Below are 24,981 nucleotides of genomic sequence, written 5' to 3' on the forward strand. Positions count from 1 at the left end.
AAGAACACAGCATTCCACTCCAACAAAATCAGGAACGAAATCTGCAGAGTACCTGAACCATTCCACTTCCACCAAGATGTGACGGTTCCCGACTTCCCGTTCATGGGGCACTCTGTGGGCTCCTCCTTTTTTTCTTTTGAGGAGAGTGGGCTCCTCCGTTGGCTACGCCGCCGCGGCCGTCCGCCGGAGCACCGCCACGTTCCGTTCCGGCCCCCGGAGTGTCATCTCCTTCGCCCTTCCCTTCTCTCACCCTTTCACATTTGACTTGGATCCTTGAATCAACACCGACACTCGGGCCCACCTGTCGGTGGCTCTATCCACAAGTTGACCTCCACGTCCGCGCCCACCGTTGGCGATGGAGGTAGGAGGCCGGAAGAGAGCAGAGCTTCTCGGTCAAAAGAAAAATTCAGGTTCGCCGAAGAGTTACCGATATAGATATAGTAACTAGTTGATCAGGATTCAGGATCAGGAATACAGTCAATTAGGAAAGACCAATAATGCGGCATTGATCAGGAATACAGTCAATTAGCAAAGCCCAATGCAGAATCCACTGGAACCATGAACCTAAAGATTGAATTCAGTACGGTAGCCACTAGCCAGTTCACCCAGAGGCTACTCCCAAAAGAAATTGAGATCGCTCCAATGCTACACTCCCAAAAGGAACACAGTCATTCCGGCCGCCGATCTAGCTCATCAATTCCTCCTGATCACAGCCCCATACCTCCCGGCGGCAATCTGCACAGCAAGTCAAAAGCTCAAACCTTGGGATATCAATATCATCCAGAGCTGATAACTGAGAGATCTCTGGACGAGACAGCTTACAGGAGCCCGTCGTTTCTTGGCCGCGTTGGCGTCGTCTTCCTTCGCCGGAACCCTCTGGAACGAAGCCAGGTCCGTCTTCCTCCTCCAACTGGCAGCTGTAGATCCTCCGCCGCCCGGTGCCGCTCGCCTCTTCTTTCCTGCTTGCTGGCTACCACTCTCCTCCGGGTCCTTGAGCATGGAGCAGCACATCAACGTGTCATTAGGCAAGAAGCCTGCTGCCACTACTACCTAGACTTGAATAATTTGTGATGGCTGAAGAAGATATCACTTACTGAAGATTCGATGGGTTCATCATCATCCGAGTCAAGGGCCTGCTGCTCCTTCTCCTCTGTTGTCGTCAAGCACTTCTGCTTCTCAAACACGCTGAGTGTGTCAGTCTGCAGATTTTGGGAGCTTGTTCTTTCCTTGGATTGGCTTTCCTTTTCCTGGAGCTGTACAATAAGATTACTCAGCTTGTCAGCTTGAATGAAGAAATTAAAGACATATATCAGTTGATGCCTTACTTTTTCTTGGTCAACAGAATCCTCTTTGGCAGTAGTCAATTTGTTCTGCAAATTATCCAACCAGAGGTTCTTCAGAATTGAAATTGAAGTTAGAAATGTTAGACAGTTTGGAGTTTGGACATTCAGTCATTCCATGCAGACTAGTTTTTCGTTCATGTAAACTGGTAGAATATCTTACTATCGCTTCCTCGATGTTTTGCTGCAGGCAAGCGTGAAATGCCGTCTTGTCGTCCTCCTTGACAAAATCATTGATTGCACTGTTCAAATCGTCTACGGAAAGGATCTCCAGTTTCTGGAAAAGCAAGGATGGGATGACAAAACGTACAGATTTTTGTTAGCATGCATCAACCTTCATCATGTGCAAGCCTATTTGCTTGAGCTTATCTACCGAATTTGCCAGCCATTCAACAGTATTTTTCTCTCACAATAAATCAGCAAATAGTATTTTCAGCTATGGCTTTTTAGACAAGCAAACATGCTCGTCTAGCAATGGAATGGTGGACGTACGTCCTATGCAAAAAAGAGTGAGAGACATCTTGACTAGTATTAGAAAGGATCAGGAGGAACTTCAGTACCAAGTTACTGTCTGCAATAAGCGCTTCAACTGTCTCCTGGTTGAGATCATTTGTACAAAGCTCTTCAGAAATGTTACAGCTTTCTACGGAATATAGAAAGAAAAAAGTTCAATAGACCACATTACTCAACCAGAATAACAATATTGATTTGCTAATTAAGTAATATATAGAAAAAGATGAAATGTCAAATCTTGTGTCTCGTTGCATTAAACAGAAGTGCCAACCATACAAGAGACAGCCTGAAATTACAGTCACATGTTTGTTAATATATTTAAACTGGCCACATACTTTCTTGTAACCTTTTTTCTACTTTTTAGGGGCTCTGTTTCATAAAAAAAAACACTCATCTGCTTGTTTTTCTTTTTTTGACGTTTTTCAAATTTTACATAGGCTCTCAGATGTAACTTTATTCACTGCATCCTATTAATATATAGCAGTAAAGGTATGATACTATGAATGTACTAGTAAGAAAAATATAGTATACTTTTCATCAACCAATCTACAATGTTGACTGTCAATATTCTCTCAATAAGATAGTAATATAGCCTTGTTAACAATAAATTGATTGGCGAACTAAAAAAAGTATTCTAGAACAGAAACTCATATGAGTGTACCCTAGCATTCCTCTCTCATGTATTGTTTTTAAAGAAAACCATAATAGGCATACCTTGCATAGTTTGATGCCTTTGCCTTGATCTTGTAAGAAGAAGGATGTCTTGTGGGTTTGCAACCTAAAAGAGCAATGGTAGTAGTAACCAGAAACACTATGTAATAGTAGTATTAAAAAGATTACATCACATTGCTAAGTTATTCCATTATAATTATTTTATGAGGTACCTTGCCCACATAGTGTTGACCAAATTGCTTTGAATTTATCATCGAATACCCAGTGTAATTGACCTGAAGAACAATTCAATCTCTTTTATGTTTACAACCTTGAGGGACAAAATTGCCATCAAGAGCTCCTGATTTACCTTTATTCTAACTAATGGAAGCATAGGCTTTGATCCAGTGGGTGCTCCTTCCCTGCTCTTCTCAATAAGGTTGTTCACCTGAAGCCACTCTGCCGTCAGTATGTAGTACTCCCTCCATCCCAAATTATAAGTCATTCGAAGAATGTTGGAGAGTCAAAGCATCTCAACTTTGACCAAAATTATAGAGAGAATTACAAAGATTTATAACATCAAATAGGTATAATATGAAAATATAGTTAATGAACAATGTAATTTGGAATGACTTATAAATTTGATCAAACTTGAGATAGTTTGACTCTCAAAGATTCTTGGAATGACTTATAATTTGGAATGGAGGGAGTATAGATATCTAACAACTGAAGGATCTGATTATTCTATTCTTGAAGTAATTTAACCAGTCACTGCAACATATTCTTGAAAACGGACAGAGTTTTTTTTTTACAAAATACAAGCTATTAGTTGGGGACTTACAACTTTGTGCAAATGCTCACAAATGGTTGCTTCATCACCAGGATCAACATCAACCTGGTCCTCCAGTACAACCTGCATGACATTCTCTTGATGTAGTTCACTTGACTGAGGTGGACATGAAGTAAGAACTAGATTACCTCTGCATACTCAAAAGGTCTAACAGACTGCAGAGGTATTTTGGTTGACCTGTACTCTCTCCCCTGTTCAAGGGCAACATGAGAAATAAAAAATGAAAAAAGGAGATATTTGAATGTTAGTGCAGCATGTTGCATCAGTACTGACCTTGATTTCCAACAAGAGCACATGCTTTGGATTTGCTTCAGCATTGATCAGTGAGGTAGCAATTGAGAAGCCTGGTTGGGTGATATGGAAACCCATTCCAGGAACCTCCTGTTAGTAGTTGATAGAAGGAAAACAAAATTATATTTAAATACAAAATGCATAAAGAAGGAACACTTGACTAAACATGCATATGTTGCATTTACTCCTCTTTTTAAATATGTAATATGTCTTGTTACCTGGGGATCAATCAGACATTCATGCTCATGGCCCCAAATTACCAAGTCCACAAAACGTGGCAAGAGGAGCTCACTTATGGCATCTCTAGGACTTCCACGTGTCCTACAGAATTACAGAGAATAACTTCTGATCAGGAAGCGTAACCACAAAAATAAAATCACAAAATGGTTATAAAATCTTCATATAGATGATTTCTCAGTCAGAGATTGTGCACCTCTTTTGGTGAAGGACCAAGATGTTGAACCAGTCAGGGCCCAGTGTCTCATCTTGGATTTCAGGTTGCATCCAGTTAACCGCATCAGGTTCCTGATGAAGAATAATACATTATACATGTAAACAAATGTATGAAAATTGTACATATCTTAGGGAAGCTATTTGGTGAAGTACATGTAACATTCTCTTGAGTCTCCCATCCTTAATATTGCCAAGTCCATATAGGGCAATATAAGTTTCACCCTGAAATAAAACAAACTATTTATCAGACTCTTATAAGTAATAACTGAGTTTTGTTGACATTCATAGAATACAAAACTCCAAGTGGATATACCTTTCTGATAAATAGTGGATAAATTTTTACTTTGCCAACACTGGTGCATCCAAGATCTGTCTTGCCAAAATAATTCAAAAGATTTCCTGCTGTCAATATATCGTTTACTGACAGGTTATCCTACAAGAATAGAAACAAGTGTATTATAATTTATAAGTGAACAAAAAATGCTACCACCGTTTGTTTTAAGAAGGCATACAATAATTTCACAATTCAAATTTGATAAGCTTTGATTAACAATCAGCTTAACATATTTGTAGAGTTTTGCATTGAGGTAATAGGACTGATATCATTGGATCCATACTTTAAAGTGCTTCTGTATGATCATTATAATTTTATTTCTATGACTATAAACAACGTGATACAACAAAAACTAATGACCTTGTATCTGGAGAGAGAGAGAGAGAGAGTATTTATCCTTTTTAAGTGGAGAAACATAGAGGAAACAAAATCATACTCCCTCCGGTCCATTTTATCTGGCGCAAGTTAGAATGACACGGTCTCCTACTTTCATCATTCATTTACTTTATATTATATTACTTATGCTTATAAACTTATAATCATTGGATTTATAATTCCTTACAAATCTAACTATATAAAGTTTGTATTATAGTAGTTAAAAATTATTAGCTTAATTATTGGTCAAAGTTTTTAAAGTTCGAATCTTGGTATGTGTGTGCGCCAGATAAAATGGACCAGAGGGAGTAATTCATAATGTTCATACAAGTCCAGTAGGATCATCTTGGTTCCCATGGATGGTAAACACAGGCAAGCCAATTTTGTAGTTTGGGTCTTCATAATTCACTTGACCAAACCTGAAAAATCACTACTTGACAATTAGACCGGAAAACAGCCCGTCACTGTATCTGAAAGAGTCATGTTCAGGAGTTGGAGAGAATGATGGATCACTGCACCTGTTCTGGAGGCTGGCTGCTTGATCACTGATCACCTGAAACTGAACTGGGCAGTCGTTCATGCAATAGCGCAGCAGGATCTCAATGGCCTTCACCAATGTCGAATTGGAAGGTTTGTTCTCATGAAACAAATTGCCACAAAGGAGTAGGAAATCCACCTATAATTCGTCATATATACCTCAAATTCTTCATGGTTATATTTGTCTAAAAAATGGTTCATATATATGCTTGAATACTTTGTGTAATACAATTGGTAAAAAAACAAAAAAAGCACGACATATATGAAGCAGATAGGACAAATCATCTAAAGATACCAACACCCGTTGCAAGGCATTGAGTTTAGTCTGAAAAACATTGTAATCTTTCATAAAGTACAACACGTATGTGCATTGGAAAAGAGAGGGTGCACACACAAAAAAATAGAATCTTTTGATAAGATCCTTATTATGTACCTTATTTTTTACGGCCAAAGAGCAGATCTCTTCAAATGTGGCGAAGGAGTCAAATCTGCGCACCTCGTCCTTCTCAAGGTAGCCAAGGTGGCAATCCGTCGCCACAAGTATGCGTAGAGTGTTGCCCCCCCTGGAAAACACGATTCAAAAGTTAAATAAGAGATTGTCATTTGCATGTATGATATTCTTCTTAATGAACTGATGCATAAAAATTCTTCTTAATAATATGATGCATAACTCTCTCTTGTGTTTTTGAGAAAAAAAGTTTGCAGGCACAATTTTAGCAGCCATGTTCCCAAAAGGAAATGTAAATGTGGAACCGGAAGAAATAGGAACACGTAGCAATACTTTATAATGTTTTTATACTATGAGAATATAAATGTTCTTGGAACGGGAACGGAAATGTTCCTAGAATGAGGAACACAACCATGATGTGTCCATGAAGGTATTATATATATATGTCTTGGTCGAGTGAGAACTGGTGCTCAAGAGCTCTCATGTGCCAAATAAAAGAAGTTGCCTTTCACTTGGGAATTTGATGCAACAAACTGATAGTGGCTCTGAACTTTGGCATTTCCTAGACCACTTAGGGGCTGTTTAGTTGGTGAATTTTTTTTGGTTTTGGCTACTGTAGCACTTTCATTATATTTGATAATTATTATCTAATCATAGACTAATTAGGCTCAAAAGATTCATCTCACAAATTATAGGCGAACTATGCAATTAATTATTTTTATTTTTATTTAATGCTCCATACATGTGCCACAAGATTCGGTGTGATGGAAATCTTAAAAACTTTGCAAAATTTTTGGTGCACTAAACAGCCCCTTATCTATGCAATCCAAAATGATGGGGGTTCCATACTTTGATGTGTGGAAAACATCCACCCAAACATTAATTGACTGGATCATGCACAAAACTAAACACCAAAAATTTGACAAGGCCAGTTTTTTCATAGCATAAAATTTGGTTGGGCCATAAGTGGCAAGATCAAAGATGATATCAATTCATCAACCTAGATATGAGAAATATGATATCAAATTTGGTTGAATGCTTACTTCCATGCTGGTTTTATCTTGCCATGGTTGTTGATATATCTCCTTAGGCTATTAAAGCAATTAGCAAAATCAAAAGAGGTTTCTTGTGGAGTGGTAGAAATGATGTAAAAGGTGGTCATTGCTTAGTGGCTTGGGCCTTGTTTAGATGTGAAATTTTTTGGATTTCGCTACTGTAGCACTTTCGTTTGTTTGTGGTAAATATTGTCCAATCATAGACTAACTAGGGTCAAAAGATTCGTCTCGCGATTTACAGGTAAACTGTGTAATTAGTTTTTATTTTCGTTTATATTTAATGCTTCATGCATGTGTCGCAAGATTCGATGTGATGGAGAATCTTGAAAACTTTTTGGTTTTTGGGGTGAACTAAACAAGGCCTTGGTCAAAAGTTTGTGTCCCTAAAGAGCTTCAAGGACTTGGCATTTCCAAATATCCAAAATCTCTATTGGGCACTTAGGATGAGATGGTTGTGCAAAAGAGTGGTCCCGGTTGATCATCGGGAGTATTTCAACTTCAGATTCATGAAAAAATGGTGCTCAAAACCTCTTCTAGTCCGATAAGAGGGTGGCTGATATTGTACCTCAAGTGTTTTCTATAGTATCTAAAAGACGTGTCCACAAAAGGATGGTTCTAGAGGTCCTAATGATTCATACCACACTTGTAGGGCACTCTAACTGCTAGAGTCATTTATGAATTTCTTGGATTGTTGGATGACATTTCAACAATAGCCTTGCAGCAGGATGTGGAAGATTCTTTCATTTGGCAACTCTCTAGTGACATCTAGTAGGCAAAATTGGCTTATGCAACATCTCATGTGGTTGGTTGCTAGAAACATATGATGGACAACTAATCGACTTGCAAGATTTGGTCTTCAGCATCCTCCTAGTTGCCCTCATTGTGATTAGGATGAGGAAAACATCAACCACCTATGAACATCAACCACCTATTATTATCATGCGTTTTTGCATTTTTGCTCAAGAAATCTGGTTCTCCCTCCTGCAAAGGGTTGGTTTGCATCACCTTTGTCCTCAAATGGAAGACTTTTCTTTGAGGAACGATTTGTCTTATTCAAAAGGGCCTTAATTTCCTTGTGATTCTAGTTTGGACTCTCTAGAAGCATCACACTAGGTGTGTTTTTTATGGGCTTCCTCTAGTGTGGTTCAAGCTTTGCTGCTAGCTATGGAGGATATACATCTTTGGGGTTTGGCCAGAGCACGAGGTGAATTTTCTCCTTGCCCTTATGCCAGAGGAAGGTCAACTAGCCTATATATATAGTCGTGGTTGGTCTATTACTGTAAAGAGCATGTTTCTTGGTTTTAATATCTAGATTTGGTGTCGGTTTGTGTAGTAAGGGATCTTACCCTGTGTTTTGTTCTCTTCTTAGTATAGTGCTACCTCTGTTGCGTGTTCAAGAAAAACTTTTTGGTTGAATGCTAGATGTGTGCATGAGTTCACTAGATGAGGTAAATTGGCAAATATGGTCATGATTAAATGGACATCTATGTGGGTGTTTCACATAATAAGAAAGGAAGTTACTTCTTATTTGTGCAACACAGATAAAAAAATCTACTAGCATCAGATTCTAAGTGGCCTTATGTCTACAAACTAATTAAACTGAATGTTATTTGATTTCTCTATGCTAGCTTATCTATTACATCATCTATTTTTATACTACTACCTATAGTAAGTTGTTTTTTATTTGCCATTACCAAGTGATATGTCACATCCGGTCCAATTTGCAATTTGGCCCATAGTGGCCTATGTCCATGTTAATGAGATATTATGAAGGGTTTAGTCCCACATTGGTTGTTGAGTGCAGGTTAAACCAACATATAAGACCTCTAGAGTCCATCCCACCATCCCAAGTTAACTCTTTTACGCGAAGTGAGGACGAAAGCGTAAGTGAGATGGTGGCAGGTGTGGTTCTTCACTTAGCATGTAGAGTGGATTTGAGCTGTTTGGACTCTGAGCATTACATGATACAAATAGGATAGGATTAATGTGTTTATTGCCAATTATGGATGTGGACTCCGGTGTATGAGAAAATTACTATATGATGATGATGGACTCTGGGTGTTACTGTTACATGATACAAATAAGATAGGATTAATGTTATTGCCAATTATGGATATGGACTCCGGTGTATGAGAGAATTATTATATGATGATAATGATGATGATGATGTCAACAAGAATTTAGAATAAACTTGATTTTATTATATATTTGTAGCTAATGACTTTATTTGTATACTCCCTCTGTTCTTTTTTTACATGTCACATGTCCTAAGTCAAATATTACTATCTTTGATTATCTATTTTTAAAAATTCTTATAGTTTTCATGGCATATGAATTATAATTGTGAAACTCTTTTTCATAGTGAATCTGTCTAACATAAATCTTATGTCATGAACCAATATAATATTTTGAAATCGATGGTCAAAGATACAAAAGTTTGACATAGGACAGAGTAATATGACATTTAAATAAAAATGGAGGGAGCATATATCATTATTCAAATTAAAGTTAATTCATTTAGGGATGTTCACAATTAACTGGAGAGATCATTAAGCTAGCTAGAGATAAGTACATGATGTAGCACGTCCATGAAATGATAAGGACACATGCAACTAAGGCACCAATATCCCCATTATTCTCCTTTTGATGGAAAATAAAATTATCTCATGAAATTACAAACTACAATGAACTAGCATAAAACTAGAGAACCAGTTGCTTTAACTAACAAGCATGAATTACAACACACAAAAAAACAACAAATACCTGACAGCAACATTTTATGACTAGGAACGCTGAAATGCACTTACACTAGCTAGCATGTGGTGATTAGGGGGTGTTTGGTTGTGGGTGTTAAAGTTTACTAGGTACTATATCATTTTTGTTTAATTTGTTAATTATTATCTAATCATGGGCTAGTTAGGCTTAAAGTTTCGTCTCGCAAATTACTCTCTAGCTATATTTTTAGTTTCATAAATAGTTTATATTTAGTACTCCATGTATACGTCGAAATATTTGATATGATGAGAGTTAAAGTTTAGCTCTCCAAACCAAACAAGTAGTGATTTTTGGATAGTTCTGTAGTCATTAAGTCAACCCCTATATTGGTTATGACATCCATCAACTTTATCACTTTAAATTATGACTAATGTTTTCAAGACGTCTGGTCGTGTCTAGACGCTGGGGGACCGTCCAGGTCGTCCAGGACGATTAGTCGTCGTCCAATACGATTAATTGACCCTGGACGAGTCCCCTGGTCGTCCCCTACATATGGGGACGGATATATACCATATATATTATGTAGCTATATACAATACACATTATACCATATATATATATATATATATATATATATATATATATATATGTTCTAGGCTCTAGAGTCTAGATAGGTCAGCTGGCCACTTACCTGGCTGCTGCAGAGCCTTTTCTTGTCTCGCTGGCTGCTCTACGCTGCACGCTGCATGCTTGAAGGGAGCATCTTCGTCGTGCAGTCCTCCCTTGCACAGCTGCACGCTTGCAGCAGCAGCCGCAAGGAAGAGAGGGAGGGCAGCTGGAAGGGAGGGAGGAGAAGCTGGGAGACGGAAGGGAGGATAGGAGAGGAGGAGGAGCAGCTGAGAGACAGAAGGGAGGAGAGGAGAGGAGGACATCAATGGAGGTGGCTGCTGCTGCTGGACGGGAGGAGAGGAGAGGAGTGAATGTGTTGTGCTGAAATGAGTGAGGGGTAGACAACACAAACTCTAATGGGCTTGGGCCAAAATATAAGACAGCTAGCTAGGCCCAACTCTAAGATGCAGCCCATCCATTAACTGGACCATCTCCTGACTAGACGCACGCCAGACAACCTGGACGGACGATTAATCGCTACTAGTCGACGACTAATCGGACGACGGTCGTTCTGGCCAAGTCGGAGGCCTAGTCGAGTACCTCCAACCGTCCAGGACGATTAGTCGCGATTAATCACGATTAATCGGACGTCTTGAAAACATTCACTACCAGAATATTTGAGTTCTCCGAGTGGGTGGGATTCTCCTAGTACTTGATAGTTATGCAGCTTTTAGCATTTAAGAAGAGTTGGTTTACTACCCAACTCCCGACTAATTGTCTCCGAGTAATTATTTCCGTGTGCCCTTGCACAGTTGGTAAGTTGCTCTTTACTGCACTAGGAGAAATGCATCAATCTGGTAGTGATTGATTATGACCGCCACCATACCAGCCATGTCTACTTGTTGATTACATTTAGATAACCATGTGTTTGCTCAAATGATAAAACATGCCAAATAATATTGATTACTGATTAATACCAAGAAATTCTCAACATATGACAAAAGATACCACCATAAGGGATGCATTTGACATGGCTCTTCCGATCGATGGCTTCTCCTACGGCTTCTGGTGAAGCAGTACCAAATGACGCCAAAGAAAACAACTCCACACGTGGAGCACCATGGTAGCCAAAGCCGTTTTCAACTAGATAGTAAGTATATATCCCATGACTAGTTCATTGTGAATGATCTGATGATCGATGGCTATGACACTAAGCAGACTAGTGGCAAACGTGAATATAAAACAAAAAACAAAGAAAAATAGGAGAGAGAGAGAGAGAGAGAGAGAGAGAGAGAGAGAGAGAGAGAAGGGTGGCAACATATTGTATGAAACCAAACTGGAAAATCAAAGTGATGTCAGCCTTATTAATGGAAAAATCAATATCAAGCAAGTTATTATCAACACATTATTTACTATATGGAAAAAAAAGTGTGTGTAATGTATGCATTTAAACTTGCTAATATGTATATGCAAAACACAATATACAATTTTTGACGTAACATACCATGGGGGAGATCCTTACGGTGAATTTTTATAAAACCAAAACAGAGGTTACAAGTACAGAGCTTATACTTACAAAGAGAGAAGAAGGAGGGGGGTTGTGGAGGGGCTATACGAAGCCAAGAACTGAACAGACATACTAGGAGAGTGGGGAAGGAATGTTACAAATTATCAAGCCACAACAGGACTAAAATTCTATCAACATCCTTAATTCTAAGGTCTTGTTTAGTTCGTGAATTTTGTTGGGTTCAGCTATCGTAGCACTTTCGTTTGTATTTGACAATCATTATCCAACCATGGAGTAACTAGGATCAAAAGATTCGTCTCGCAAATTACAGACAAACTGTATAATTAGTTATTTTTTTATTTATATTTAATGCTCTATGTATGCGTCCAAATATTCGATGTGATGAAGAATCTTGAAAAATTTTGAGAACTAAACAAGGCCTAAAAGATTGATAGGGTAGCTTAGGCCTTAGGTTTTGAAGATAGGAGAGACTGGAGGCAGCAGGGAAGCCAACATTCTTAACTATATATAAGCAGCAATCACGTGTAAGGTCGTTGCACCGACGAAACAGGATTGGAAAAGGATTGGTTAATGAGCGGCGTTGTGATAGATCCTGTCCTAATCCAACATACCCGTTAGCAGTCTTTTGATAGTTTGGACAAAAGTCACTGACATCCCAACTCCTTGTTGTATAATAAAGATAACTACATATATATGATGGTAAGAAGAAAAGAAAATTTAAACATGATTTTGGTATTGATTTATCTGGTGAGTTTAGCTTTATACATGTCATTATGGAAGTTCCACAAAAATAACTACGTACTCATAATGTGGAAGTTTTTTTTTAAACCTACTCATAATGTGGAAGTTAATCATGAGTGCATGCAAACGGTCTCTGGTCTCATATACTCCGAAATTAAAGGAGCACCGTGAGGGGGATAGATCGCTGCATTATTGCTACATGCTTACGGCCTCTGGTCTCATATACTCCGAAATACGATTCTGGTATATTCATTTGGGCCTTGTTTAGTTCCAAAAAATTTTGCAAAACAGGCACTGTAGCATTTTCGTTTGTATTTGACAAATATTGTCTAATCATGCACTAACTAGGCTCAAAAGATTCGTCTCGTCAATTTCGACCAAACTGTGCAATTAGATTTTATTTTCGTCTATATTTAATACTCCATACATGCGTCTAAAAATTCAATGTGACGGGAAATGTGAAAAATTTTGCAAAATTTTTTGGGAAGTAAACAAGGCCTTGGTCGAAAAAGTGATGAAATGGAGATAAGAAGTCGCATAGTGGCAAAATGGATAAAATATAATAAAGCCGAAAAAAAAATGAAACGACGCGAGGAAAATTTAAAGAAATCGAGGTTGTCAAGGTGCGTGGTATATATATGTGTAAAAAAAAATGCAAAATCAAATACAACTCTAAATCTGCTGATGTAGGCTGAGATATATACATCGATATAATATGGTGGAGGAACCAGGATCCTAAATTCCAAATTAGAACTCTAGAAGAAGAACCAACAACGCATCAGATCGTAGTAGAGCTAGCTGAAGCCTGAAGGAAAAAGCCAAAACAAAACAAAACAAAAAACAACGCATCAGATCGTAGTGCAGCTAGCAGAGGAAGGGCGCTGAACTGCACATGCATGCCCTAGCTAATCGAACTCTCTAACCAATCAATCTAGTAGCTAATTAACACAGCAACGCGCCGCGCGCGGCGGCCGGCCTGCAGGCAGATCGATCAGCTACTAGCAGAGCTAGGGCACACTCACATCCTGGCGCTGCCGTCCGTCGTCGTCGCCGGCCCCGTCGCCGGCGCCGGCCGGGGAGATCCAGCCATCCGGTGATGCGGCAAGCCCAGAGTGCCTCACTGAGTCACTGGTCAGCTCGAAGGCTTCTACTGCAAGCTCCTCGCTTCTGTTGCAGGTATAATAAGAGCAACTCCAACCATTATGCAAATAGACTTGGCATTTACCGAAATGCATAAAACTCCAAAAAAAACCCCTCCAATCGTTATGCATTTGGACTTTGTATTTTACATAGCTATGCATTTGGAGGGGGAAACTTGGCATATATGCCAAAGGAGTCCGGCTATGCAAATAAAGATCACGGGATTCTCGGTTCCACCTCGCGGGCTTTTTTCTTCCCTTCGCGCGGTTTCCCTTCGCGCCACCACCACTTCGCGCGATAGGAGAAGCATCGCGCGTCCTCCTTCGCCAGCTTCGCGCGCGCGTTTGGACGAAGCAGCGCACAATAGGACGACGCAGCGCGCGATAGGACGAATCTACGACGCAACGGCTTGACTGATGGCGGCGACCTGCCTTGACGACGAACTGATGGCGGTGACCGGAAACTGATGGGGAACAGGACCTGATGGAGATCGAGCCAAGGGGCGAACCTGTACGACGACGAACTGATGGCCAACAGACGACGAACTGGTACGGTGAACGGGAACTAACGGAACGGGAGATCGGTACTGCGATCGGTACTGCGAACGAGAACGACGAACTGCGCAGCTCACGATCGGTACTGTGCGGCTGTTTGGCGCGGGATCGATTGGCCGCGCGGGAAGGAGTGCCGCGAAACAAAATTTCCTGAAAAAAAATATGATGGACTTGGCATTTTGCATAACGGTTGGAGATCACCCGATTTTAGCCTTGCCATTTTCATTTGGGGGTTTGCAATTTGCCTAAAATGCATAACTTCAAATGCATAATGGTTGGAGATGCTCTAAGCTCGCGACGCGAGAGTGCGGGAGCGGGTAACCTTCCAGTACAAGCCAACGCCATCCCGTGATCTGAACTTTGGGCCTGGGCTCAGAACGGATTTGGATCGGATGAAGCGCCACGGGAACGTGGAGGCCCATACGGCCCACAGCCCAGCAGCGCCGGCGATCCATCATCCCTCTCCAGAGTCTCGATCGGCTCCTCGGCTCTGGGTCGTCGGCGAGCCCGCACACGCGACGCGACCGCCGCAGCGATCCCGCCCCGCCCGTCGGCGCCGGCGGACCTAGACCGCCTCCGCTCCGCAGCTTCTCGCTCAGGCCTCAGCAACTCTCGCTGACCCAACCCCCGTAGCTCCAGCCATGGAAGCCGGCGGAGGCGGAGGCCAGCTCTTCTCCGTGGACCCCTTGGAGCGCCAGGCCGCGCGGGGCCACGGCGTCGTCACCTCCATGGCTGCCGGAAGCGACGTCATCGTCCTCGGCACCTCCCGCGGCTGGCTCGTCCGCCACGACTTCTCCTTTGAGGACGCCCACGGTAAAGTCTCCCCCCCACCCTCGCGCTTCCTCCCCTCCCCCTTTCTGCATCCCGGCATCGCCTCACCGCCCCGCATACTCTCACCTCCTGCAGATCTCGACCTCGGGAGCGGCCGCTCCGGCGACCACTCCGTGCACCGGGTGTTCCTGGACCCCGGCGGCAAGCACTGCGTCGCCACGGTGGTCCACCCGGGGGGCGTCGAGACGTACTACCACCACGCGAGGTGGCCGCGACCCAAGCCGCTCCCCCGCCTCCGGGGCCTCCTCGTCAATGCCGTCGCCTGGAACCGCCAGTCCATCACGGAAGGTGGTCCCCGATCCCCCCTCCTCTCGATTCAATCATCATCATCATCTATTGGATGATCGTCTGATTGTGGGTGCTGCAGCGTCGACCAAGGAGGTGATCCTGGGCACCGAGAGCGGCCAGATCTTCGAGATGGCCGTCGATGAGGCTGACAAGAGGGAGAAGTATGTCAAGCCGCTCTTCGAGCTCACTGAGCAAAGGGAGGGCATCAAGGACCTGCAGGTTTCAGATACTGTCGATTGCTGATGCTAAATACATTCTTCTGCTTTCACTTTAGTGGCCGTGATTGAGCAGTTGGTTGTGCAGATGGAGACTGCTGTGGTTGGAAATTCCACAAGATACTATGTCATGGCTGTCACTCCGACACGGCTCTACTCTTTTACTGGCATTGGTTCACTAGAAGTAAGTATTAATTCTCATGCATTTTGATTGGTATGTTGAGGGATTATCCTGGTTAAATTACTTGGGAAGGAGAGTTTGCTAGCTAGCTTGAGTCTTTGATGTCCTCGTCAGTGTCAGTGCTTATGTTCAAATGATGTGGTGCTTATGTTTTGACTTTGAATGCTTTATTTTTTGGAGAGCAACATCACACATTATACATTTTGTTTGAAAAGGGCTTTCCATTGTATTTTGTATTGAAATTTGTGATGTCTCTAATAACAACTATACTGCACAGACTGTTTTTGCTAGTTATTCCGATCGTGCCATACACTTCATGGAGCTCCCAGGAGAAATACCTAATAGGTAACCAATGTGATTTCTACAGTGCTCAAGAGTAGGAAGCTGCATTTATACACAGTATTTTTGTGTGTTTCTAACATATGTGCCCATTTGATGCCACCCAGTGAACTACATTTCTTTATCAAACAAAGAAGGGCTAAACACTTTGGATGGCTTTCTGGATCTGGAATTTATCATGGTGAACTGAATTTTGGGGCACAACACAGGTGAACCACTGAATTAACCTTATACTCTAGTACAAGTTGGCTAAGCCTTGGCTTGGCTCATTAGTCATGTAATCTACCCCTCCGTTCCCAAATGCAAAATATTCTTTTGGGAATACATGGTTATACTATTGAACTCTGACTACTAATGTGTAATAGCATCTTGCTTGCCATATATGTAGATTGCACATTGTTGAAATCTCAACACTTGTAATTAGCTTTGAACACTGATACTGCGATATGAGTTAGCTATCATCAGCTTCTATTTGGAGCAGGAGTACATCATATAAGATGGTACCAGTTTGATGTTTTGCTTATTCGACTCCAAAGATGCAGCAAATTTGAACTTCATAACCAAATGTTGCTACTTGAGCTTCTCTTTAGTAGTAGAGTTGTAGCTTACATTGAATAACATGTCTCTTTCCAAAAAAGAAGCTCTGTCACTCGCCTGGTTGCTAACGAATTTGAGTTGGCCAATGGAACTGCTTACATATATTTTGACAATAAACCTCATCTCAAGAAGCTATGCCAAATTAATTCTCAGACAGTTTGAAGAGTTTTTCTCATTAGGTCACCATATCTTTACAGTGCTACTTTTTTAGTGTAATAATCCATCACCAAAGCATTTAATTAAAGGAAACACAATCTACTTTTCTGGATTTTTCTGCACTTTGTTTTTCCTAAATAAATTTTGTTTTCCAGCTCTACTAGTGGAGATGAGAACTTTGTGGAGAATAAGGGTTTTTTTGACTATTCAAAATTGGGGGATTCCGGAATTAAACCAAGGTCATTTGCATTGTCTGAATTCCATTTTTTGCTTCTGATTGGGGACAAGATTAAGGTATAAGTTTCTCAAAAGTTTTATCTTTTCACCATTTCCCTGTAATTTGTTTTGCATTCTCACACTATGTTTTCTTTCCCACCATGGTCTGTATTTCTTTACAAAACCAATGCATAACCTGAAATTTTTAGGTAGTGAACAGAATAAGTCAGCAGATGGTGGAGGAACTTGTAGTTGATGATACACCTGAAACTTCAAGAGGAATAATTGGCCTCTGTAGTGATCCATCTACAGGACTTTTCTATGCATATGATGAAAGTTCTATATTCCAGGTTTGGGACTTTTGGGTTCTTGCTTTCAGTCATGTCATCACTTCTTGCTGATTTGAATAGCTAATGCTATCAGTTATTTAGGTTTCCACTTCAGATGAGGGTCGTGACATGTGGCAAGTTTACTTGGATATGAATCATTATGCTGCTGCTTTAGCCCATTGCCGTAACCCTTACCAGCGTGACCAAGTCTACCTAGTTCAGGTATTGTTCATATATCTTGATGCAGCGCCCAACACTCCAACTTTATGTAGTTTGCATAAGAACCCCACATGCTCATTTTGCTTCTATATTCCTCTTCTGTATGATGATAAGCTGGAGTTCTTATTTCGATATTATGATAATCATTGGTTAATGACTTCAGTTCTATGTAAATCTTTGTTTTGCAGGCTGATTCTGCATTTGCTGCAAAAGAGTATTACATAGCAGCATCCTTCTATGCAAAGGTGATACTCGTGCTGTTATTTGTGCCCTGTTGTAACATTTATTGTATTTATGTTGTTTTTTTGTATTGAGACTGCAAATTACATCATGTGCCCTGTGGTAACACTTTGCTTGGTTATAGATAAATTACATCCTGTCGTTTGAGGAGATCAGCCTGAAATTTATATCAATAGGTGAGCAGGTAATTGTACTCAAAACTCTCAGGTGCAGTTATATATTGCATGTGAAAGTGCTATGTTTCTTATCATGTGTGAAAGTGCTATGTTTCTATGTACCCTTATCAGTCAATTGTGTGTGATCATAATTCATAAATTGCTATATTTCTGTGAGATCAACTTCTGTTGATTTAATTCATTTTACGTATCCCTTATCACGATGCATAAGGTTTTATGTTGCTATTTCCGAGGTTAATAATGAGAAATACAATAACATTAAGGTCATGTATTTTACTTAAAGAAAGCTTCCTTTGATGATTTGACACACTTCTTCTCAAGCTGTGCACTATGTATGTTTTTTTATGGGCATCTTGGATTGTTTTTTTTTCTTGAGCACGCAGTAAGGAAGAAAAGAGAGTGCATAGAGTAGAAGGGAAGAAGAGTCCCCAAACAAAACACACTCTAATACACAAAGAAACATATAGCCCAGTGGAGGGCTGGACTCAATCACCCCAAATCCATGACCTGATATGGACGTCTTGGATTTTTGTCTGAAAGTGTGGACCATGTGTACTTGGCAGGATGCTCTCAGAACTTTCTTATTGAGAAGGCTCGATAACCTCACCAAAGATGACAAGATGCAGATTACGATGATCTCAACTTGGGCTACTGAGCTATACTTAGACAAGGTGCCTGCCATTCCATTTCCAGCTTCAGTATTGGGTTGAGTAACCACTTTTGCAGATCTTATTCACTGTTTGTATAATTTTGTAGATTAATCGCCTCCTGTTGGAGGATACCACTGTCACCACTACAAATTCAGTAGCAGAACCTAATAGCTCGGAGTATCGTTCGATAGTAAATGAATTCCGTGCTTTTCTTAGTGACAGCAAAGATGTATTAGATGAAGCAACAACAATGAGACTACTGGAAAGGTATGCTATATCATTGTCGAGAATTATGCTTCAGTTATATTTTTATTTTTAATTCTTGTATATATACAGTATATTTAGGAGTACATATACATAAATTAATTTGCAATAAATAAAACACAAAAATGAATACTTGCAATGTTGATAAGCACTTTTGAGAAAAAAGGATTATTAACTCCAAGGAACTAAGGTAGTCAGAAACATTGTATCATCTTTTTTGCTTATAGTTTTCCCATAGTCACCCTCAGATAGGGATGAAAATGGTACGGATATTTTCCGACCGTATTCGAGACCGAATTCGTTTAGAGGGGTTGAGATCTGTCCGTATCCGAGTTCGAATGTTTAATATCCGATACCGTATCCGTATCCGAATATTTAAATCGTATATTTATGATGTCGATATCCAATCGTATCTTATCCGACATTGTTGATATTATCCGTATTCGAATCCGAATCCGACCAAAAATATGAAAACAAATATGATATCAGTGATATCCGTTCATATCCGATCCGTTTTCATCCCTACCCTCAGACCTGGGGAACGTTGTCTCTGACCTGGGTATGTGGGATCATTTCACAATTAGGCCTTGTTCAGTTCCCAAAAAGTTTTCCCAAAAACTTCAGATTCCCCGGCACATGCATGGAGTATTAAATATAGACAAAAACAAAAACTAATTGCACAGTTTGTCTGTAAATCGCGAGATGAATCTTTTGAGCCTAGTTAGTCTATGATTGGACAATAATTGCCAAATAAAAACGAAAATGCTACAGTGTCCAAAATCCTAAAATTTTGGGAACTAAACAAGGCCTTAGTTTATCACATTCCTCGACCCTGTCGGCCCAGGAACTTTGTGACTTTGGTTTCACCTTCAGTAGCATACTTAATTAGCAGCAAAAAAATGATGTGAGTTGACTAATAAATAGATAAATGCAATAGTGCCATACTGCCATTTCTTTTGTTTAGCCATACTGCCATTTCTTTTGTTTAGATTATTATTCCATACCTGTATGGCATGAGGTCCCTGTCTTTCCACTTCAACTTTTGCAGTTACGGAAGAGTGGATGAACTAGTGTACTTTGCTGGTTTGAAGGAGCAGTATGAAATTGTGGTTCATCATTACATTCAGGTGTGTTTAATTATATGAACATTTATCATCTCAGGGAATGTGTAGCGCTAATAATTCATCTTTTACTATGCACTAAGTGGCTCAGTTGAGACACCAGGTCTAATGCTTTTTCCATTATTGTGTCAGCAAGGAGAAGCAAGAAAAGCATTGGAAGTGCTTCAACGGCGCAATGTTCCTGTAGACCTTGTGGTACATAATTCTGTTCTTTCAATGATCTGTTTTTTAACTTCAAAATTTCGTGCTATTTCTACCTTATTAAATTTGCTTATTTGTTTTCTTTCAGTATAAATTTGCCCCAGATTTGATCATGTTAGATGCTTATGAGACTGTTGAATCATGGATGATGGTGAGAAACAAGTTGAATCCAGGGAAACTCATACCAGCAATGATGCGTTATGTGAGCGAACCACATGCGAAGTATGACATGCAGAAAGTTCATTTTACATTCTTTCTTCCATTATAACATTATATCCACGGTCTTCATATTTTAACAGCTTTTTCTGCAAAAAAATCATCATGTCAGAGAACCCTATATTTTTTCTATTGTGAAACTTTTGTTATATTTCTCATTTTATTCATGTAGCTTTGGATGGAAAGATAACTCCATTAAACTTAAACCGACTGCCCTTCCAAAACTTTGAATCAAAACATAAAAATGCTTCTATTTCATTGTTTCTTGGGCTCCAGACCAAACTGCAATTTAAAGTGGTTAACATGGTTTTCTGCAACGTGCATGGTGTAATGAAATTATGTTTGTGACTCTTGCAGGAATGAAACACACGAGGTTATTAAATACTTAGAGTTTTGTGTGAAAGATTTGAACAATGAGGACCCTGGAGTGCATAATCTGTTGCTATCACTATATGCCAAGAAGGTAAATCCTTTTGCCATGGTGCATTATTTTTTTCTCATGCTGTATGCTAACAGCCGGATCTTCCTGTCATTCTTTCAGACTACAAACAAAACATGTGTCTTAATTTATCGTCACATTTACTTTGTGTCTGTTGGACACAATAATGCTTGTGCTTGTGCATAGTAGCAATATTACATCTGTTGCATTCGTGCCATATGCAGTTTTTCTTTCGAGGGAATAAATACACATATCCATAAGGTTAAGTGGATATTTGCATACATGAACCCATTGTAATGTTCATGTATTCTGATATACTCATCTGTAGGAGGATGAATCCCAGCTTTTGCAATTTCTCGACACAAAATTTGGTAAAGGACAAACAAATGGCCCTGACTTCTTTTACGATCCCAAGTATGCTCTCCGCCTATGTCTTCAAGAGAAGAGAATGCGTGCTTGTGTTCGTATTTACAGCATGATGTCCATGCATGAGGAAGCTGTGGCACTTGCTTTGAAGGTACACCTTATTCCTTGCTAAGTTCCATCTCATTAGTAGTTGTGCCTCTCCATGTTAATAGTTTAATTCTTCGTGTTCCTATTTTTCTTATACTTTGTTTGGTTCTCACTAGGTGGACTTAGAACTTGCTAAGGCAGAAGCTGACAAAGTAGAAGATGATGAAGAGCTTAGGAAGAAGCTGTGGCTTAAGGTTGCTAAGCATGTCATTGAGCAAGAGAAAGGAGTCAAGAGAGAGAATATAAAGAAAGCAATAGAGTTCCTTTCTGAGACCAATAACTTGTTAAAGATTGAGGATATCTTACCATTTTTCCCAGACTTCGTATTGATTGACGATTTCAAGGTAATATTAAGAAAATTTCTAGCTTTATTAAAAATATTATCTCTATTCTTCAGTTCTTTCTTCAGTTTGAGATTCATGTCACCTGTCTGTAACCTCTGTTCTATGTTTGCATTCTATAATTTTGGAACTGCTTGAACAGGAGGAAATATGCAAATCTCTCAAGGACTACAACAGCCAGATTGAGCAGCTGAAACAGGAGATGGACGATGCCACACGTGGGGCAGACAATATCAGAAGTGATATTGGTGCCCTCGCTCAGAGATATACAGTAATTGATCGTGAGCAGGATTGTGGGGTAAGGCACTGGTGATTGTAGTATCCAAAATACTCCGTACTCCAGTACACCTGTTGCAGCCTTTTACGTTGATGTATTATACTTGTTGCTTTCTTCATTACTTCCCACCATTTTGCATTTCTGAAATTCAAACATATAGTAAGCAAAATTTGGAATGATACCTTTTGTATTTCTTTTGCCTCTGAGTGTATTTGGATTTGGATTCTTTACCATTTTGATAGACATGGTTGTATGAATCTATGCTTGCTTTTCAAACTCTTCCGCACTACTGTTGTGATGCTAACTTCTGTCCGGACCTAACAGGTTTGCCGGCGCAAAATATTGACTGTTGGAGGGTTACACCAGGTAGGAAGAAGTTATACATCTGTTGGACACATGGCCCCCTTTTATGTGTTTCCCTGTGGACATGCCTTCCATGCAAATTGCTTGATTGGACATGTAACTCGTTGCAGTAACCAGGTGCAAGTAAGTCCCATCTACAATATTTCAGTTGATCGTTGTGGTATTCAACAATATAGCAGGCTTATATTTAATCTCCTATACAAATCGTTTATGGATGAATTTGTTATGTTGTAGGCCGAGAGAATATTGGACCTTCAGAAACGGCTTAGCTTGATGGACAGGAAAGCGGCAAAAGAGAATGGGGCAAGTGTTAATGGTGAATCTATTACGAGCACAACCCCAGTTGATAAGGTCTGCAAATATCTGAATTCTCATATCCTTCACCCCACAGCTACTTTGCTGATGCAGTCAATCATTATTTCTGCAGCTGAGATCACAGTTGGATGATGCTGTAGCAAGCGAGTGCCCCTTCTGTGGTGATCTGATGATCAAGGAGATTTCACAGCCGTTTATTCTCCCCCAAGAGTCGGATGAAAAGGCATCATGGGAAATCAAACCACAACCAACGCCTCAGAAGATTCTCCCGATGACCATGTCTATATGATGCTACGGACAGTACAGCCTAAAATGGAATCGGTTTTCAACTTTTATCTGGGTTTTTTTCGTGGTACATGTATTTCATATCCTTTTGCTGTTGGGTGAATTTTTTTTATATATTTGCCCAACTTGTGTATTAGCTTGACCTAACACTGCTGTCGAGAATAGCGTCTTCATGCTAGCTGTTCGTATATAGAAACATCAATTCAATTGTGTCCCCGCTTGTGGGTCTTGTATAGGATGCATCGAGCTACTTGGAACATCTCGGTACACTTTGGGACTTGTGAACTTTTTTTTTTAACCTAAAGTGTACAACGATGAAGTCTTGCTCCGGAAATATTTCTTTTTTCATGACAGGATAATTGGACCTACATGATGAAAATATGAAACATTTGTTTAAGGTAACGATCATTTTGTGACACATCGTGTTCGTTTCATTACAATAAAATTCCATTCAAAAAGTCCGTTTATGGTAGGATTTAATTAAGATCCAATGATATGAAACCACAAATTGCTGAGAAGCTGTGGGCTTGTTGCTTACATTTAGGGGGTCGGTTTGAATAACGACAGATGGGTATTTGGTTTGAATAACTACTTTATTCTAGATGAATTAGCAAGTTATGAGTCTATCTCATGAATTTAAACAGAATCACCAATTCCTCATGTTTATACTAGTTATTAGCTTGTGAGGGATGTCTGATAAAATAATCCCATTTTGATTCAGGCACCAAATAAAAAACTAATGGGTGAGAAGATGATAAACCACTCTATTCTTGAAACCAAACGAAGATTTTCTACCCGTTTTATTAAGATATGGCATTCGGAAGTATTTTTCTGAAAAAACAGTTAGGCCCCATTTGGATTCTTGGAATTGAATCCATTTTAATAATTATAATTTAGACACATTAATTTAGCTAATATAGTTATATCTGAATTATATTTATATATTATTATTGGCTATACAAGAGAGACATATATGTGTTACATTTCTACCATAGGGGAGTGAGTTGAAGATCATGTTATAAGTTGCAAAATAGAAACATAGCTTGGTAATTTATAGAATCAATTTTCATCTCTCACCCTATGAATTTGAGGTGATGCACTTGTCTTATGGTTGCATATACATTGAAATTTCAGTTAAAATCATTGTTTTTATATTTTTGAAGGGGGTGCACTTATTACCCTGTGGGTGTATAGACATATGTCTTAGGAGTGTATATATAGTGAAATTTTGGTCAAATTCGTTGTTTTTACTTTTTAGGAGTGTATTTGCATCCTCTAACTAATATATGGCTTTGCCCCTATCTCCAAATAAATCAACATCTAGAGTTAAGTAAAAAAAAATTGACCGAATTTGTAGAAAAGAGCACCAACGTTTATGACCCCAAATAAACACATTATGAAAATACATGGTGTATCAAGTGATACTAGTTCGGTATCATAGATTTTGATACACTTTTTTTTATATAAATTTGGTCAAATATAAAAAATGTTTGACTTAAGAAAACTCTTCAAATTGATTCATTTAGGGACAAAGGGAGTATCCCCATAAAAAACCTTTGACATCCTAGTATTTGAAGTTTATCTCAAAAAACTTATTCTAGCCCACCAGACATGTCATGACTATATCCACATTAATTCAAGGTAAACTAATTAGTCCCAAAGATGACAACTAATTTTGTACTATGTTTGCATGTGATTCTTCCTTAGTTTTATGAGAGTGCACATGCAATTATTGTAGGTGGTTACCAAATATAGAAGGCCTAAAAACCCGTTTCAGGAAAACACAGTAATCAATATGGGCATGGTCATTCTCCTCATACCAATCTGTCAAAAACTTAGGATGCCATTTTTTTTTGGACTGAGAAGTTTGTTTTGAGGCATTGGACTGAGAGTTTTTGAGAACACAAATAATGAGGCCTTGTTTAGATCCGAAATTTTTTTAGATTTTGATACTGTAGCATTTTTGTTTTTATTTGACAAACATTGTCCAATCATAGAGTAATTAGGCTTAAAAGATTCATCTCACGATTTACAGATAAACTGTGCAATTAGTTTTTGTTTTTATCTATATTTAA

At 39.5% G+C, this 24,981-nt stretch overlaps 2 protein-coding genes across 2 annotated transcripts; one reads left to right on the plus strand and one right to left on the minus strand.

Moving 5' to 3' along the window:
- On the minus strand, positions 433–13,530 carry LOC8069680 (double-strand break repair protein MRE11). The gene is made up of 22 exons (XM_021465549.1): positions 13,463–13,530; positions 10,254–10,552; positions 10,024–10,108; positions 5,778–5,907; positions 5,326–5,483; positions 5,136–5,226; positions 4,412–4,531; positions 4,252–4,320; positions 4,079–4,170; positions 3,864–3,966; positions 3,628–3,735; positions 3,483–3,545; positions 3,346–3,417; positions 2,875–2,952; positions 2,738–2,800; positions 2,568–2,631; positions 1,901–1,983; positions 1,504–1,617; positions 1,326–1,370; positions 1,095–1,253; positions 823–990; positions 433–735 (listed from the first exon to the last, which is right to left on the minus strand). The coding sequence occupies exons 1-22, from the start codon at positions 13,528–13,530 to the stop codon at positions 694–696; spliced, it is 2,274 nt and encodes a 757-aa protein (XP_021321224.1). The 3' UTR covers positions 433–693.
- LOC8080905 (vacuolar protein sorting-associated protein 18 homolog) lies at positions 14,611–23,287 on the plus strand. Its single transcript, XM_002443903.2, has 23 exons — positions 14,611–14,947; positions 15,041–15,253; positions 15,333–15,472; positions 15,557–15,652; positions 15,927–15,994; positions 16,096–16,197; positions 16,897–17,035; positions 17,167–17,307; positions 17,389–17,508; positions 17,694–17,750; positions 17,870–17,929; positions 18,485–18,592; positions 18,678–18,838; positions 19,884–19,962; positions 20,089–20,151; positions 20,246–20,379; positions 20,731–20,836; positions 21,141–21,329; positions 21,442–21,669; positions 21,809–21,964; positions 22,268–22,429; positions 22,541–22,657; positions 22,734–23,287. Exons 1-23 carry the CDS (start codon positions 14,776–14,778, stop codon positions 22,908–22,910), a joined length of 2,988 nt encoding a protein of 995 aa, XP_002443948.1. The 5' UTR covers positions 14,611–14,775; the 3' UTR covers positions 22,911–23,287.

Source organism: Sorghum bicolor, chromosome 7 (genome assembly GCF_000003195.3).
Source record: "Sorghum bicolor cultivar BTx623 chromosome 7, Sorghum_bicolor_NCBIv3, whole genome shotgun sequence".
In the NCBI taxonomy this organism is placed as follows: domain Eukaryota; kingdom Viridiplantae; phylum Streptophyta; class Magnoliopsida; order Poales; family Poaceae; genus Sorghum; species Sorghum bicolor.

What these genes read in the sequence shown, in the direction of transcription:
- LOC8069680 (XM_021465549.1), bottom strand. Translation starts at nt 13,530, where the DNA reads ATGGCTGGATCTCCCCGGCCGGCGCCGGCGACGGGGCCGGCGACGACG. An exon ending in AAGGCATCAAACTATGCAAG is followed by an intron (nt 1,984 to 2,567) that starts GTATGCCTATTA and finishes TATATTCCGTAG; the next exon opens with AAAGCTGTAACATTTCTGAA. An exon ending in CCAAGAAACGACGGGCTCCT is followed by an intron (nt 736 to 822) that starts GTAAGCTGTCTC and finishes CTTGCTGTGCAG; the next exon opens with ATTGCCGCCGGGAGGTATGG.
- LOC8080905 (XM_002443903.2), top strand. Translation starts at nt 14,776, where the DNA reads ATGGAAGCCGGCGGAGGCGGAGGCCAGCTCTTCTCCGTGGACCCCTTG. An exon ending in CCAGGAGAAATACCTAATAG is followed by an intron (nt 15,995 to 16,095) that starts GTAACCAATGTG and finishes GATGCCACCCAG; the next exon opens with TGAACTACATTTCTTTATCA. An exon ending in CTGAGCTATACTTAGACAAG is followed by an intron (nt 18,593 to 18,677) that starts GTGCCTGCCATT and finishes ATAATTTTGTAG; the next exon opens with ATTAATCGCCTCCTGTTGGA.